Source organism: Osmerus eperlanus, chromosome 27 (genome assembly GCF_963692335.1).
Source record: "Osmerus eperlanus chromosome 27, fOsmEpe2.1, whole genome shotgun sequence".
NCBI classification, from domain to species: domain Eukaryota; kingdom Metazoa; phylum Chordata; class Actinopteri; order Osmeriformes; family Osmeridae; genus Osmerus; species Osmerus eperlanus.
In genome coordinates this window covers 3,806,814-3,823,767 of record NC_085044.1, presented here as the reverse complement: position 1 = coordinate 3,823,767, position 16,954 = coordinate 3,806,814, and the positions used below count along the sequence as shown (strand labels likewise).

General features: G+C 46.0%; 2 protein-coding genes and 1 non-coding gene across 3 annotated transcripts; 2 read left to right on the top strand and 1 right to left on the bottom strand.

Moving 5' to 3' along the window:
* Nucleotides 1-515: 515 nt before the first annotated feature.
* slc6a7 (solute carrier family 6 member 7) lies at nucleotides 516-6,621 on the bottom strand. Its single transcript, XM_062453366.1, has 14 exons — nucleotides 6,361-6,621; nucleotides 5,347-5,572; nucleotides 4,599-4,730; nucleotides 4,255-4,465; nucleotides 3,584-3,722; nucleotides 3,322-3,456; nucleotides 3,067-3,170; nucleotides 2,854-2,978; nucleotides 2,624-2,736; nucleotides 2,370-2,507; nucleotides 2,189-2,288; nucleotides 1,880-1,998; nucleotides 1,341-1,514; nucleotides 516-1,130 (listed from the first exon to the last, which is right to left on the bottom strand). The coding sequence occupies exons 1-14, from the start codon at nucleotides 6,484-6,486 to the stop codon at nucleotides 963-965; spliced, it is 2,010 nt and encodes a 669-aa protein (XP_062309350.1). The 5' UTR covers nucleotides 6,487-6,621; the 3' UTR covers nucleotides 516-962.
* A 1,105-nt stretch (nucleotides 6,622-7,726) lies between these two features.
* rrm1 (ribonucleotide reductase M1 polypeptide) lies at nucleotides 7,727-16,902 on the top strand. The gene is made up of 19 exons (XM_062453329.1): nucleotides 7,727-7,899; nucleotides 8,698-8,786; nucleotides 8,887-9,064; nucleotides 9,164-9,264; nucleotides 9,360-9,419; nucleotides 9,507-9,546; nucleotides 12,825-12,987; nucleotides 13,102-13,243; nucleotides 13,344-13,427; nucleotides 13,667-13,828; nucleotides 13,969-14,048; nucleotides 14,167-14,368; nucleotides 14,583-14,732; nucleotides 14,827-15,048; nucleotides 15,197-15,273; nucleotides 15,530-15,665; nucleotides 15,777-15,872; nucleotides 15,987-16,175; nucleotides 16,297-16,902. Exons 1-19 carry the CDS (start codon nucleotides 7,881-7,883, stop codon nucleotides 16,483-16,485), a joined length of 2,379 nt encoding a protein of 792 aa, XP_062309313.1. The 5' UTR covers nucleotides 7,727-7,880; the 3' UTR covers nucleotides 16,486-16,902.
* On the top strand, nucleotides 13,492-13,571 carry LOC134014102 (small nucleolar RNA SNORD83). Its single transcript, XR_009929026.1, has one exon. It is a non-coding gene; the product is annotated as a small nucleolar RNA SNORD83 (small nucleolar RNA).
* Nucleotides 16,903-16,954: the final 52 nt, after the last annotated feature.

Below are 16,954 nucleotides of genomic sequence, written 5' to 3'. Positions count from 1 at the left end.
AAATGAGTTTGGTTCGCGCTGATCGTAGGCCATTGTAAAATCTGCATTTCTGCCTTTATGCATTTATTCTTATAGTTCACACCTGCTGATCAAGGCCCAATGCTACAGAATGTTGTTTCAATGTACATATGATTGAACTATTTCAACGGTTTCAAATTAGCTACTGTAAGGTGTCAAATGTTGAATGTTTTTTTTATTTTGAGATGTTTTAGATGTTTATTTCTATATGTTGGAACCTTGCAGATTTATTAGATATTGGATATTTGATTTACTCACCACTGTTTGATTATGTTTACTGATACTATTAAATTGGGTGTATAACCATAATGAGTTGTTTGTATTTACTTTGAATTAAGTTGACAAGTGGAATATGTCAACGCAAAATTATAATGGATACAGATCATCATATATTCAAATATAACAAAGATTTTCTAGGAAATAAAGTAGGCTAACTGATACCTGTTTGTCAGAGGTGTTGACTGCAATTTTTTTAAAGGCACTCAATGGATGACAAGTAACAGTTTCATATTAGATTACTTTTATTCCTCCATAATATAAAAGTTAGCATATTGTTCTATGACCATCTGATGTGATCATAATCTGAGAATGTAAAAAGAGGGTGACAGCCTTAAATATTCAGCCAGTCTACCAGTAGACATCAAGTCAGCCTTTGTCTGCGTACCAAGGTTTGCATTCCTCCAGTGAAGGACGAAAAACACTTTCTACAAATGCATTCCGCAGTACACATCCATGAAAATTGCGTAGAGTGAAAAAACGCTTGTACAATACATAAAAGCATAAATATCAAAAAAGATCCATTCATATTGTCCTTAGGTAACAGATGCCAGTCTGTGCCTTTAAGATTGCCGCTCACCGACAAGCTAAATCTTAGCTGGGCCTGGGCCAAAGACAAGACAGGGAGACTCTTGATCGTGTCATATAAAATAGCTGTACATCCGTTTTCAAGTGTCCGTTCCATCTTCCCAGGTTGTGGCGGTAAAGTCAAAGTCAGTGAGGTTGACCGTGAAAGGAGCCTCGATCCTCTCGGGCTCCACTCTCTCCTCCGACCCATTGCTGTGAAGGTCGTTCACCCTCCAGGAATTCAAAGGTCGGATAGATTTCTTGAAACGCTACATTCACAAAGAGAGAGAGAGGGACAGAATAAGTGACACGCTTCAGAAGGAGCTACTTGGGTCGATGACCGTTTTCATGACGGTATGACAGATCTTGGGCCAAGGTAGATCGCAATCTCAGAGGTCAGCTGTATTGTTAGTGACGCGACAGCCATGCTGTAACACGGCCTCAGTGATGATGGGTGTACGACAGGGGGTGGTACTGACGTCTTTTAGCGTCCCCGACTCTCTGCATATAGCTACAATCGCCCAGATGGGGATCTGTAGACAGCAGGTGGCACCCATGCACACACCCAAGGCCTTGCCCCATAGAGGGAACAGGTAGGACCCATAGTGGAGTGGGGTGCGGTACATCTCTATGAAGACATAGGTCAGGATAAACTGGAAGCACAGAGACAAAAACACCAGGTCAAAGCAAAGAAATCTTTAAGGTTATCAGTAAAGACAAACTTACTGTTTTTACACATGTCGTCAATGTAAGAGCATATTACTACACATACTGTGTATGGATAGATAGCTATGATTTAATTAAAGCTACCCTGTACCTACACACTGAGTACAATAAAAAAAAGGGAACAGAGAGAGAGAAATAGGGAAACAGTATAGGGAGAGGCGATTGAATGTCACAGCCTGTCTGTCTATAAATTATTCACCATTCTGAGGTTGCAGCAGTAAGATACTTTCCAACAACTAAAATGAGAAGATCATATCAATGATATGGTTCGGGAAACAATATTAGTGCTCACCAGCAGTAGAAATGGCGTGCAAAATACCCAACATGCTTTGAAGTAGAGCAGCACTTTGCTGCACCACGGAGGACAACGGCAGATCATGTCGAGGATGTCTTGACAAAACTGGTTCACCCCTGTGGAAACAGGACCCCCCAAGAAGAGGAAAGAAAGGTGAGATCTCAAACCGATTCTGCAGAACCTGAATTGGAGGACCACCTGACGTGGCAATACAAGTGCGAAGGGTGAAACCGGTGCATGTTAACAGGGCTTAGCATGAGGACTGTGGATTGACCAATGAGAGTGTGGATGGATAAAAGGTAATACCATAGAAGAAGGAGATGCCAATACACATGAAGAGGGTGATGATGATGAGACCGAAACTAGTGCTGAAGGAGTCGATGAGGGTGAACCAGTAAATGCCTCCCTATTTAAAGAAGACAGTCGTCAACACAAACACAAAAAGACAGACACAGCCACATCCAAGTTTCACCGGTGTCACACTCACGTCGGTGATCAACAGGAGACCCATCAAGTAAAAAACAAAACACAGCAGTGCCAGGAACAGAGACTTGTGCTTCAGGTTTGCTCTGAGCTGGGGAAATTCATCCACGAATGCTGTAGTGATGGCTTCCATGTTTCCAAACTACAAGGAGACAAAATAAAAAATAAATCAAAAAGGGAATTGAATGTATATCTTTAGCTTGCAAATACACTTGGATACTGTTGTCGGTTGGAGTGACCAGACCTGTATTTCCTTACCAGTGTGTCGACGCCCAGCATGAAGAGCATTAGGAAGAATAGAATGGACCAGAACACAGAGCCTGGCAGCAAAGCAAGGGCTTCTGGGTAAGCAACAAACGCCAAACCAGGGCCTGGAATAATAACATCAAAGAATAGCCTGGTGAAACTTGAATGTGACTCCTCCTTCATACCAATACCAGTGTCCAAACATTGACGAACAACATGCTTCCCCAGTTTCATCTATTTACCTGTGTCTGCTACTTCCCCAACCGGAACTCCCTTCTTCCATGCCATGTGACCCAGAATGGAGAAAATGGCAAACCCTGCAAAGAAGCTGGTGCTGCAGTTCCCTATGGTGATCACCAGAGTGTCCCTGAAATCATAATATTTTTAGCCACACACACACACACTGTGTCTGTAGCCAGTCGTATGTACAGTATAGAGAAGGTACAGGGACAAACCTGATCACATTGTTGTCAAACTTATTATAGGATGCCATGGAGAGCAACCCTCCAAAACCAATGCCCAGAGAGTAGAAGATCTGCGATGCTGCGTCGTTCCACACCTGTGCAGAAGTTGAATACACAAACAACTTAATCGTGTACAAGGAAAAAGGAAACAAATTAAACTGGAGACTTGATAGTTGCTATGTTACTGTGCTTTGTATTGCTATGTATAGCTGTACCCGCCCATCAGGTCGGGACTAGGGGCTGTACCTGTGCCCTGGCCAGCCTTTCCCAGTCGGGCGTCAAGTAGAAGGCCACCCCCTGTAGGGACCCTTCAAGCGTGGCCCCTCGGATGATCAAAACGATGAGGACAAAGTATGGGAAGGTGGCCGTCACGTAAACAACCTGAGGAAACAGCCCGGAAACAGGAGGCATTAGATTGATGGCGCCAACAGCCGTGGGGACTGAACCACCAGTCAAAATGTCTGTTTCTGTATGCGGCGTATCACAGACGTCCAGGCGGCTGATTCACCTTCCCAGAGCTGCGGATTCCCTTGATCATGCAGAGGAAGATGATGATCCAGGCAGCAAGGAGACAGAGGGCCAGAGGCCACCTGACAGGCCCTGGGTCATGGAGGCCCTTGCTGTTTACTACACCCAGGACACGCTCACTAGAACAGGGAGTCAGATGGCTGAGTGGTTAGGGAATCGGGCTAGTAATCAGAAGGTTGCTAGTTCGATTCCCGGCTATGCCATCCAAATGACGTTGTGTCCTTGGGCAAGGCACTTCACCCTACTTGCCTCGGGGGAATGTCCCTGTACTTACTGTAAGTCGCTCTGGATAAGAGCGTCTGCTAAATGTAAATGTAGAACACACGTACACGGGCGCACAACGTACACTAATCAAAACACACGACACACTTAGCTTCAGACTGCCATGCAAAGCTCCTGTGGTAATGAGAATTGTCCCTCCACCCCGGCTAATGCGCAAGCCTGAGCCACACCAGTCCTTTAAAACAGATGGTAGTTATGGACAGTTATGGACGGTCACCCTTTGAGCCTTTCTGTTTACAGAACCTCTGCAGCTTATCTGTCGAAATGTTCTCCCAGAGTACTAGCTGTTTCTGACAAGGACTGTTCACCATATTCTAGCTGTCATTTGACCTCTCCGAAACACATTTCAAAACATCAAGACGCACGTACTTCCAGAACACCTCGGTGGGGCTGAGAGTTCTGCCGGACGAACGGTTTCCAGAGGTCATGTTGCCACAGAGGGCAACGTTAGCCAGGGCTTCACAAGACCAGGGCAGAGGGCTCTGGAAGGAACTGAACAGGTAGTAGAAGGTCCAGGCTATGATGACATTGTAGTAGAGGCATACCAGGGTGGAAACGCAGAGCATTCCAATGCCAATGCCTGGAGACAGAAACACACATCAGCACAGTGTGTGCAGACAAGGGAACATGTGACCGGTAATCTCATTGTCGTTGGCTCCTTAGTCATTGTTACTACACGGATGTAAAAGGCGTTTCAATGCAAAGGGGGTTACCTTTTAGGAGAGGGCAGCACTTCCACACCGTGATTGGCCCCGCCGCTCCGTACTGACCGAGGCTGAGCTCCATGAGGAAGAGGGGGACCCCAGTGAAGAACATCATGATGAAGTAGGGGATCAGGAACACACCTGGTGCAGGGAAACGTTCCCAAATGACACCGACAATTTAACGAGCAGGGTGTGCGCATCGAGAACGGCTACATTTATTTTGTTTTGTAACATTGAGCTGCCACACACACGACACCCAACGCCTGTAGGGACCTGTCCTGAAAACATTATAAAGTCCCCGGCTGAAACTGGAAAGACGCCAGTGCGAAGCAAAAGTTATTTCTGTTCATTTCCTTGCATTAAAGTCTCGCCATGTAAATCTTATCACCTTATTATTGTTATATGATGTTGTTTTATAGTATGTAGTATAGCTATCAGAAAACGACCCATATTTTCCTGGAGATCACAGCTCAGGGTGTTTCTGAATAATACTCCTGGCTTTTCTTTACAGGATAGGTTACAAGTCCGACCTAAGTGCCGGCTCTCTAACCCAACGGCTGTGATTACATGAGCCTGGTTTCCGCTGTCCGATTAGCCCAGAAGAAAGGCATGACAGGGAAGAGGACAGTGCAGACCTAAAGGCTATGGTAACATTATAGGCAAGAATTTCAATAACAATTCATCTTCAGTCACGAAAAGCCACATTCACAGTTTGGTTGCCAAAACCTGAATACCAGCTTGGTTGTGGGTTACTCACCTCCTCCATTGCGGTAACAGAGGTAGGGAAACCTCCACACATTTCCCAGTCCCACACAGTATCCAATACAAGAGAGCAGGAATTCATATTTCCCTCCCCACTGCTCTCTAGGAAGGTAAGGTTCAGGGGGGGCTGCCGGGGATGTGGGTTGAGATTCAAACGGAGGTTGGGAGGTAGAACTGGTGACATCATGTGCCAAGGTTAGTCCATTCAGCTGTGCTGGATTCTAAATAAAACAACGGAGATGAAACATGATCAGGACCAGCAAACTGGGATTTATCGGGTGTGTTATCAGTTGATCCATGATTTCTGTTTACATAATGTAACCCTAATCCTTCTCCCTCACTTTTAATGTGGTGAGTGGAGAGTATGCCTAATAACTTCTAAATCAAGTCGCTATGAACTTTTTCCGATTTAGGACGTATTTGTGCTTAAGAAAATAGGTTAAGGTACATATCATAACATTCCGTGTCACCGATCACCTCTGGAGATAAATGTCATTTTTTTCTCGAACTCAAGTTTAGGCTACTCCTCGTAACCGGAGGCAGTGTGTGGTTGTCTGCTGATTGTTCGCATGCGAATAAATTAGGCCTATGTCAGGCAAAACCAGTTGTTAACAAGAGGTGAATTCGAGAAAGGTCACAAAGAGGAAGCAACAATTGTATTTCCATTGGAACTTAACGCTAAATCATCAACGTCGTCAACCACCATCATCATCCCTTCCATCACCGTCCATAAACCAAGAAATGTTAAGGCCATTTTTACACTTCTGCATTAAGTCAAGAGATAAGTGTAAAGTTCGAACTAAGTTCACTTCATCAAGTGAGATTTATTTATATATTTTAGGAACCACAAAGTAATGATATAGCCGATTCGCTTCCCTAAAGTTTACACTACGTCCGAGACGTGGGCCTGTTGGGTTACCAATGTCTAGGCAAACTTGAAACACATTCCAAAATTATTAGCCTACCGGTACCCGGAGATGAGCAAATGCATTTCAAAATTATTTCCTACCTGTTGGTGCGGTGTTGTTGTCGCTGTGTAACCAGGTGCCACTTTGGCTTCCTCACTCATTTCTCCTGGTTTTGAATCACTTTCTTTTCCAGAATGAGCGATACATTGTTGAGATAAAGGTTTCATAAAAGAACCCTCACTGGTGGAAAAGTCCGGGGCTTGTACAAATGTTAACTTAGGCCTATAGGCTATAGCCGGAAAGTGTCTAAATACTGTGTCGGCTATAGCGCAGGTGCAGCCTTCACACAAAGAGACAGGGCGTTGTAAAGCACGCCCTCTTTCTAAAGACAGCAAATATCCATCTCACCTAGATTGTTAAACCACACCTATTCAGAGGCTACTGCACTAGAACCATTGACTGAGAAAGTTGTTTTAGCTGCAGGTATTTGAAAACCAACCTCAAACCCGTTTGTGATGTCATCAGTGTGAGGGAGATATGGGCCATTAGAAACGTTTCGGGTGAAATATTTTAGGCACATGAGGAGGATAGCCTACCCATCGGTATGATTGAGAGGAAAGCTCCGCCTCTTCCCTTCAATTTGACATGCAATGCAACACCGATACAGTTTTCAACTGCAGTCATGAGACACGGAGGAAACCACAATTGCACCAACAGGAAGCTTTTGTTCTTTAATAGTCCCTCCTCACATTACTCAGTACAAAATCACCTCTTTTGTTTGAATGCTCTATAACACATGATTAGGGCCATATAGGATTTGTGAACTAAATTTCGTTTTGCTAATGAGTGCATACAAAAATCTAAATGACTGGGATGTAAAGTTAGGCCTATGTATGTCCCTTAATATATGCCTACACGCTATCAGTTTGCAACACAATTATTTTAAAAGATACTATGGTAAGGAGTAATAGGGTGGCCAGGCCCCTCCATCATCAACAATATTCAGGATTTATGTAATCGGGTTCTTTGTGTCTTTTTGGATCAATATGTTACAACATATAACATATATCAAGAGATCAGACACCAATACATGTTTTGACAGTCGTTTATTGTAACATCCCCTGACACATCGTTATTATAGTTATTGTAATGTTGGTCAACCATAGACTGTAGCCTATAGCTGTAATAAAATACATGTTATATAGGCTATACAGTCTGCTTTCAACAGTAGTTTTTACATATTGCTGTACATCGCTGTGTAATAACTTACCAACGACACAACGATTAATTACTATTATTATTATAGATGTAGCCTATTCCTATTATGTGAGAAAGCCTGGGAACTTGTTTCTTCAAGATGACTTTTCTTTCGAAATAACCCGCCAGACTGCATGGCACCCGCCTTCGTTCTCCACTTCCGGCTCGTGTGATTGGCTACACGTTTGCTACAAATCTAACGTCTGGCGGGACGCTGTGTCATATTCGCGCTTTCTCTCACAACAGGAAGGCTTTAGTTGGATATTCGTAGGACAGTGTTATTCATATAATAGTTTGAGTCGTTGTACAGCAGTGTGAGACCCTTTTCTTTTGCAGCCTTTTTGTGAAAAGACAAATAGTCAACATGCACGTTATCAAGCGAGGTGGGTGTCTTTACTGCTGTCAAACCGGTTTCTTGTTATTTCTTAGGGCTTGCTAGCTCAAACTTGCCTGATGGTGCACTTTGTGTACAATGACTAGCTAGTTAGCTAGCAAATCCTTCCTTTATTTACCAACTGGTCAGTCTATAGTGAGTTCTATTCGCGTGGAAAGTGTAGATAATTGGTTGATAGCTAGCTAACTAGCCTTAAGCTAGCAAGCTCAATTGCTATCATATTACATAATGTGTATTAAAGTCCTATTTATTAAGACTATAGTTTAATTTAGGAGCAGTTGGTGTGATGACCATCTGTAACGTTTGATGGGATATTGATTGTCCACCTGGCTATCGACACAGGCAGCTAGTCACCAAGTCAAGTGCTTGGAGTATTCCACAGCTGGTCCCTTTGTCAAAGTTGGCGCCAATAGTTAGCTTCCAAGGCTAAAGTTAGCTGCTAAGGCGTTTCTTAACCTGTTTACTATGCATGTGGACATTGTCAGCTAACTAGCAAATATTAACAGATCAAGAACTGGAACGATGATAGAGGATGTCTCGAACTCAGACGGATGTGAACGTTATTCTGGCTGTCACATTTATGATCTTCTAGGTGCTGCTTTTATGGGCTATTATCTAGCTATCTTGAATTATAGGGTGGACTAACGTTTTTAATCTATTTGACTAATAAAATTAATAATTTAACGTGAATTACATTTTGAATTGAATGATAATAGTAGCAAACAAAAAAAGGCCACACTTGTCTTTGCTGTCAGTTGTTGTATTAAGAAGGTGACATTTCTTTCAGATGGACGCCAAGAGCGTGTCATGTTCGACAAAATCACCTTCAGGATCCAGAAACTGTGTTATGGACTCAACTCTGACTTTGTGGATCCTGTGAGTTAAGAATCTCTTGCAGACCAATAGCATTTGTTCACTGTATAGAACGCATAGGTAACATTTCAACTTCCCTAACCATCCATCCTTGTCCACACAGACCCAAATTACAATGAAGGTGATCCAGGGTTTATATAATGGAGTCACCACTGTCGAACTGGACACTCTGGCAGCAGAGATTGCTGCCACACTCACCACCAAGTACCCCGACTATGCTATTCTGGCCGCCCGCATCGCCGTTTCCAACCTTCACAAGGAGACCAAGAAAGTGTTTAGTGGTGAGTTGTTCAACTGACCCTTTTTTTTTCCGGCTTCACAGTATTTGTGTATTCTGAGGAATGAATAGTCCTGCTTTGCTGACTCTCTTCTCTCTGCAGATGTGATGGAGGATCTTTACAACTACGTCAACCATTTAAACGGACGTCACTCCCCCATGATCTGTAAGGAGACTCTCGATATCGTCGTCAAACACAAGGATGTAAGTCTAAGTTGAGGGCTTCTGATGCCAACATAAGGAATTATGGGTACATGGTTTTAACCGGTAGTATGCAACTGTACACGTTTGTTTTCTAGCGCCTCAATTCAGCCATCATCTATGACCGGGACTTTTCCTACAACTTTTTTGGCTTCAAGGTAATTTCATTTCTCGACGATTATTCCTTGTCTAATGTGTGTACGTGCAGAAAGTAATACTTTTTTAAATGTCTTCTCTCGTACTAGACTCTGGAACGATCCTACCTACTGAAGATTGACGGGAAAGGTGAGCTGACACCAGACCTGCAAACTTGTCGCTTTTCGGCAACAATCGCTGTTTTCTTGGTCCATTGGGTCATTTACGTGAATCGTGTAGAACCGGAGGGGGTGTAGGCTGCCCTTCATCTGCATGCCATGCAGGCTTAGAATTGCGACATTATTGGATAATTCTTATAATTGACATTTCTCTGGGACAATCGGAATCTTAGCACTTGCGTCAGAATCTTGAAGCACACAGCGTCAACTGAGCTCGCCATTGAATGAGACGCCTGGCTACCACGCGAGTGTGATGGGATGGAAGGAAGCTTATTGTTAAATTCAAGGTAAGTAAAGCTTTTTGGAGCAAAAACAACAGCTATTTGTTTGCTTGATTCAATTAACGTTAGTTACCGCTTTTTGTGATATAATTTACAATAATATTGTATTGTTGTCATACCTATGGCGTTAGCTAGGCTTATCGTTAGCCGGGTGCTCTGCCCTGAGTTCCGAGATATACGGCTACTACTCGAATTCTGAGCTACCCTAAATATTAGGTTCCCTAATGTTAGTATGTAATGCTTGTTTGTGAGTTGTGTGGGTGCTTTTGATATTGTTTCTGTTTATTTAACCCTATATTTTACTGCTGTGGAGGTTAAATGTCCCTGGTGGGATAATTTAAATGCTTCTCATCTTATCCTAGGTTCTCCAGTATGGCGTAGACCAGAGTCTTCCAACTTGCATTTAGTCATTTTAGCAGATGCCCTTATCCAGAGCGACTTACAGTAAGTACAGGGACATTCCCCCTGAGGCAAGTAGGGTGAAGTGCCTTGCCCAAGGACACAACATAATTGACACGGCCGGGAATCGAACCGGCAACCTCCAGATTACTAGCCCGATTCCCTAACCGCTCAGCCACCTGACTCCCATGAAGGAGACGATGCTGTCAGATGGTGGGCAGCTGTCTTTGAAACGGGAAGGTGCCCAGGTCTCAGCATGGCAGTAAAGGCAGCGTTGTCGGTATCTCATGGGCCACTGGTGGAGTCTTCATTCAGTCTGAAAACATTGACTCGAGAAGTGACAACATGAACATTACATTTAGTCATTTAGCAGACGCTCTTATCCAGAGCGACTTACAGTAAGTACAGGGACATTCCCCCCGAGGCAAGTAGGGTGAAGTGCCTTGCCCAAGGACTTGACTCCCACGTTACCACTCTGAGTGCCATCCAACCTGTGAAACACACCTTGCTGACCCGGAAGCAGACGGCATTGCAGATGTTTGAAAGAGAAGACCTGAAGTATGGGCCAGTGGACCAAAGGATGTGCCATCCATGTCGGCCGGAACCAAGGACAAAGCTCTGAGGAAGCAGGCAACCCTAAAGGAGATGGAACGAAGGACGGAGTTTGACTGCCAGCCGTCCTCAAGTGCTGCCGCAGAGGAGCTGGCCAGAAGGCGACATGCAGCCAGGTGCAAGAGAGCTTGGGTCCAGGCGTTTCCGTGTTGTAAATAAAATCTTTAAAAAAATATATTAAATGTGTCATTCTCTTTAAGTCACGCTCAGAAATGTGTCATTTGCATATTAAAATCACAAAATCGAGCCGGGGGCACGACCACCCCCCGTGACACTGTCACCTTTTTTACTCTGAGGAGTTTGCAGGTCTGTGTCAAGCGTGTAGGTGGTGAATCGTAAGGCCGGAGACGCTTGGTGTTTGTCCCCGGCTTGGGAAACCCAATTGAATTCTGGTTATATGTTCAGGGAGATAATTGACTCGTTAATATCTGATTCCAATTTTAGAAATGTGCACCAGTGTGTTACCTGTAACCCTGAGCGCTAAACAGTTAATGACATGACTCTGGCGTAGGTAAAAATCGTCTGCTTGATCAGAGCATCGACCCTAAAGTATGCGTGTTCACTAATCAGTCGTTTATCTCTACTGTAATATGGATTTAACCACCGACCTAGTATGTAAACCGATCACTGAGGCTCCAGTAAATTCCTTCGGAGCGTGGAGATCCACTGTAAGTGATTCAGAGGCCTTAAGTTAAAACCTACTTCAAAAGTCTTTATCAGTATTAGCTGCATCAACCAGACTTGATCAGAAGTTTTCACCGCCGTAGCGTGATAGATACGTTTCAAGGAGAACAAGTAACTTAACCCTTGTGTTATCTTCGGGTCATTCTGACCAATCATCGTTGTGACCCACCGTCGTATTGCGACAACTTTACCTCATACAAAAACAAAGTGAGGAATCTTCTTTAAACCGTCGGGCTGTCTCAGACCCTCCACATTGCGAAGGTTAAAATAATTATTTTTAGTTGTTTTTGAATTGGGTCAACACAACGATGGTTCGTTATGAACCTTTGGGTCATGTGACCCGAAGGCAGCACAAGGGTTAAAATGCACAATAATAGTTTATCTAAATAGTAAGATAATCAATACAATGATAATGAAACATGATCAAATACAAAACATGCCTTCAGAGCAATGGTTAACCCTCGTGCTGCCTTCGGGTCACATGACCCAAAGGTTCATAACGAACCATCGTTGTGTTTACCCAATTTTACCCAATACAAAAACAAATAAAAATAATTTTCTTTTAACCTTCGCAATGTGGGGGGTCTGAGACAGCCCAACGGTTAAAAGAAAATGCTTCACTTTGTTTTTGTATGCGGTAAAGTTGTCGCAATACGACGGTGGGTCACAATGACTGATGGGTCAGAATGACCCGAAGATAACACAAGGGTTAACGAAGGTATTCACAATGAAGACGAGGCACCTAACGCACCAGAGCTGTATCGTAAACAGAACTCAAAGTGATTGGTAAAAACTTCTTCCTATATACACCCAAACCTGACTAACATGGGGACACGGGCCATATGACAAAGTTGTCTAACGCATACAAATTCAAATTGGATCATTAATCAAGGCTGCAGTAGACCAAGTGGTGCGCTTGCAAAACAAGGGAATATGTTAAACACATGTACATGTTACAGCATTAAAATTATTACTGGAATGTAATACGTGAAATAAGAAACAAAATCATATCAAACACGACATTAAAAGCTGTTTAGAACTATACAAGAACACAACTTTTAATGCTAATTTTATAGTCTTCCCCGGTCAACCTTCGTTGACATTCATGCAAATCAACGACTGTTAGAGTTCCCGTTGACAGAGCCCCTTTGTCCCGTGACAAAGGGGCTGCCAAAACAGCCCAACAAGCGGTTTAGTGTTCTGTTGGTTCCACAGATCAAGCGGGAGGTGTCTTGGAACACTATTGACCTTTTTAAACCCCTTTTTGGTGCAGTTGCCGAGCGCCCACAGCACATGCTCATGAGGGTGGCCGTCGGAATCCACAAGAATGACATTGACGCAGCCATCGAGACCTACAACCTGTTGTCAGAGAAGTGGTTCACCCACGCCTCTCCCACTCTCTTCAACGCCGGCACCAACCGCCCACAGCTGTCCAGGTAGGGTGTGCCGGATGAGAAGGGACATGCATGGACTCGAGCAGAGAAGTCGGGTCTGATTCTGGGAGTTTCTTGAGTTTCTTGACACTGTCATGCGTTTCGGTCTCCTGTCAGTTGCTTCCTGCTGGCCATGAAGGACGACAGCATCGAGGGGATTTACGACACTCTGAAGCAGTGTGCCCTCATCTCCAAGTCGGCCGGGGGCATCGGTGTGGCGGTCAGCTGCATCCGAGCGACAGGAAGTTACATCGCCGGGGTAGGTCACGCGCGTCAGACGGTGACACGAGTTGCTGCTCGCTGTTTTTTTTTAGCAATCGAGTGACTCACGCCGCTCGTGTTGGTGGTTTTGTTTGCAGACGAACGGAAACTCCAACGGGCTCGTTCCCATGCTCAGGGTGTACAACAACACGGCGCGCTACGTCGACCAGGGAGGCAACAAGGTAAGAAAAGCCCGGCCGCGCCCCCCCCCCCCCCCCCCCCCAGGCGCCCGTCAAACCCCCCCGAGCCACATGATGACCTCCACAGATGTACATTAGTGCTCCGCGCAAAGATGACCCCATATCTATCACCCCTGTCTGATGGCCCTGGGCAACACACCTGCTCTGGGATACATCTGTACCCATGCTCCCTCATCTGGGTTCATCTCTTCTTCTCTTCTTTCCCCCCCCTCCACTCCCAGAGACCCGGGGCCTTCGCCATGTACCTGGAGCCCTGGCACTTTGACGTCTTTGACTTCCTGGAGCTGAAGAAGAACACTGGGAAGGAGGAGCAGAGGGCCAGGGACCTGTTCTATGCCATGTGGATCCCTGATCTGTTCATGAAGAGAGTGGAGAGCAACCAGGTTAGCAACAACAACCCAAAAAAAACGCACATCCTGACTCATTAGTTCAATGGGAGTATTACTGTTGATGCAGATCATTTGTAAGGGGCGGGGGGGGCTCCTAGTGCTTCAGTACTCATTGTGGCACGTTCTACCGTCAGGAATGGTCTCTGATGTGCCCCAGTGACTGCCCTGGGCTGGACGAATGCTGGGGGGAGGAGTTTGAGAAGCTCTACACCAAGTAAGACCCATTTCACGAGCGTCAGGGGAAAACCCCCAAACCCTCCTCTCCTGTTCTGCTGCAGAGAAAGCCAGTCTCACCGCCCCCCCCCCCCCCCCCCCCCCCCGTGTGCCCCCAGGTACGAGAAGGCGGGCAAGGCCAAGCGCGTGGTGAAGGCCCAGCAGGTGTGGCACGCCATCATCGAGTCTCAGACGGAGACGGGGACCCCTTACATGCTCTACAAGGACGCCTGCAACAAGAAGAGCAACCAGCAGAACCTGGGGACCATCAAGAGCAGCAACCTGTGCACCGAGATCGTGGAGTACACCAGTCACGACGAGGTGAGGGCAGCGGGGGGACACCAGTCACACGGGGAAATGTTACAGGACGACTATACAGATACGTAAGGTCCACGTGCTCAGGGAAAACCATTTATCCCACCCCCTTGAATGACGGCTCTTTGAAATGTCATCGAGCATTTTCTAGTTGCCGCATAAACGAAATGCAAGTCATGGAACTGCATTGCTCTCTTCCCCCCTCCTTCACACACATCAGGTGGCCGTGTGTAATCTGGCGTCCCTCGCTCTCAACATGTACGTGACCCCCGAGAAAACCTTTGACTTCAAGAAGCTGGCCGCCGTCACCAAGGTCATCGTCAAGAACCTCAACAAGATCATCGACATCAACTTCTACCCCATTCCAGAGGTGAGCTTGCCTTGACCCGATGTTTCAACCGGCCTAGCAGTTTCTCGACACCACAAAACCAATCTGTTTCCCCCCCCCCCCATCTGAAAACCAGGCTGAGAACTCCAACAAGCGTCACAGGCCCATCGGGATCGGCGTCCAGGGCCTGGCCGACGCCTTCATCCTGATGCGTTTCCCCTTCGAGAGCCCCGAGGCTCAGCTCCTCAACATCCAGATCTTCGAGACCATCTACTACGCCGCCCTGGAGTCCAGCTGTGAGCTGGCGGCCGAACTCGGACCCTACGACACCTACCCCGGCTGTCCCGTCAGCAAAGGCGTGAGTCGTGATTTGACCAGATCTCTCTTTTAGTCTAGTTCTTTTTATATGCGACTACTACCGCCACGGGCCTTCAATCCTAGCAATACAGCTGAGCTTATCATGTGGTTGCTTTTTGTAATCAAGCCAGTCTGTGGTTTTGTTTCAGATCCTTCAGTATGATATGTGGGAGAAGACACCGACAGACCTGTTAGACTGGAAGCTTCTCAAGGAGAAGATTGCCAAGTGAGTGCTGCGAACTCGTGCCACGAGGGTGCCAATGCAAACTCAAATCACGTTTGCATACACCCAGCGAGTGGCAACAACTATCCAATCAGAAGCCAAGTACATTTTCACATGCAAGGAATTTGCTCTGGCGGTGTGGGTGCAGACAACAAGCATGGTAGTAAAAAAATGTACAGAGATGGATGGATAAATGAGACCGTGTTTGGCCATCCTTCCTGTCTCTTAACGGATGTCTGACCCCTGTGTGTCTGCTCAGGCACGGCGTGAGGAACAGCCTGCTGCTGGCCCCCATGCCCACCGCCTCCACAGCCCAGATCCTGGGCAACAACGAGTCCATCGAGCCGTACACCAGCAACATCTACACCCGCAGGGTCCTTTCCGGAGAGTTCCAGGTGTGCACTCTCTCCGTCACCTGCCTGACTTCACCCCCCACTCTGAGGCGGGTTGAGCTCCCTGTGTTTCGTGTCTCGAGTTTTATACATTTGACCACGTCTTCTCTACAGATTGTGAACCCTCACCTGTTGAAGGACCTGACGGAGAGAGGGCTGTGGAACGAGGACATGAAGAACCAGCTCATTTCTCAGAATGGGTCCATCCAGGTGAGCTTGTGAATTCACAACCTCACTTCCTACCATTGCACCCGCGGGCGTGTCGTCGCCAAATTCATTTAGCGCATTCGCTTGTCTGAGTTGTGTGGTTGTGGCCTTTCGCAGGATATTCCTGAGATTACGAAGGACCTGAAAGAGCTGTACAAAACCGTTTGGGAAGTGTCCCAGAAGACCATCATCAAGATGGCGGCCGACAGGGGCGCCTTCATCGACCAGAGCCAGTCTCTCAACATCCACATTGCCGAGCCCAACTACGGAAAGCTGACCAGCATGCACTTCTACGGCTGGAAGCAGGTAGGCCACGGGTTGAGGGGTTCTGACATCACAACGCAGCGAGGTAAACAAGGAAGTGCGTCATGACGTTGGGTGTTTAAAAAAAAATGTTTTATATATATATATCGACGTGTCTCCTCAGGGTCTGAAGACGGGCATGTACTACCTGAGGACCAAGCCTGCGGCCAACCCCATCCAGTTCACCCTGAACAAAGAGAAGCTGAAGGAGGCGCAGCCGGCCATGAACGCAGAGGAGACGAAGGAACGCAACATGGCCGCCATGGTGTGTTCCCTGGAGAACAGGGACGACTGTCTGATGTGCGGCTCCTAAACTTCTCCTCCAGGTTGTGTGTTGTCGTGTGTGTGTGTCCTCCCCCCCTGCTCCCATTTACTCTACCATCGGCATTGAATCACTTCCAATGCCTTCGGCCAGCCTTGGTGCATCTTCCGGTAGGCTGCTCTGCTTTCAGGTTTACACATGCTCTGACTTGAGATGAACAGGTTGTTGTTTTCGTGGCTCCGAGCTGTACATGTGCGTCTGTCTGATCTTCTGATATTCTTTGTGAACAGGTTTCTATTTATCGCTCTGAGGTCTGAGTCTTAAGTTGTCTTTTTGTATAAAATCTGTAGAATTACTCACTGTCAACTCCATTGTTCATATGTTAATTTAAGGGTTAATTCGATTTCTTAAACTCCAAACGTGTATTAAATGATGTATTTTAGGAAATAAAATGGTGCAATGAGATTATATTGACTGGCTTATCATTCCTAAACTACAGATAAATGATCTGTTCTGCTCC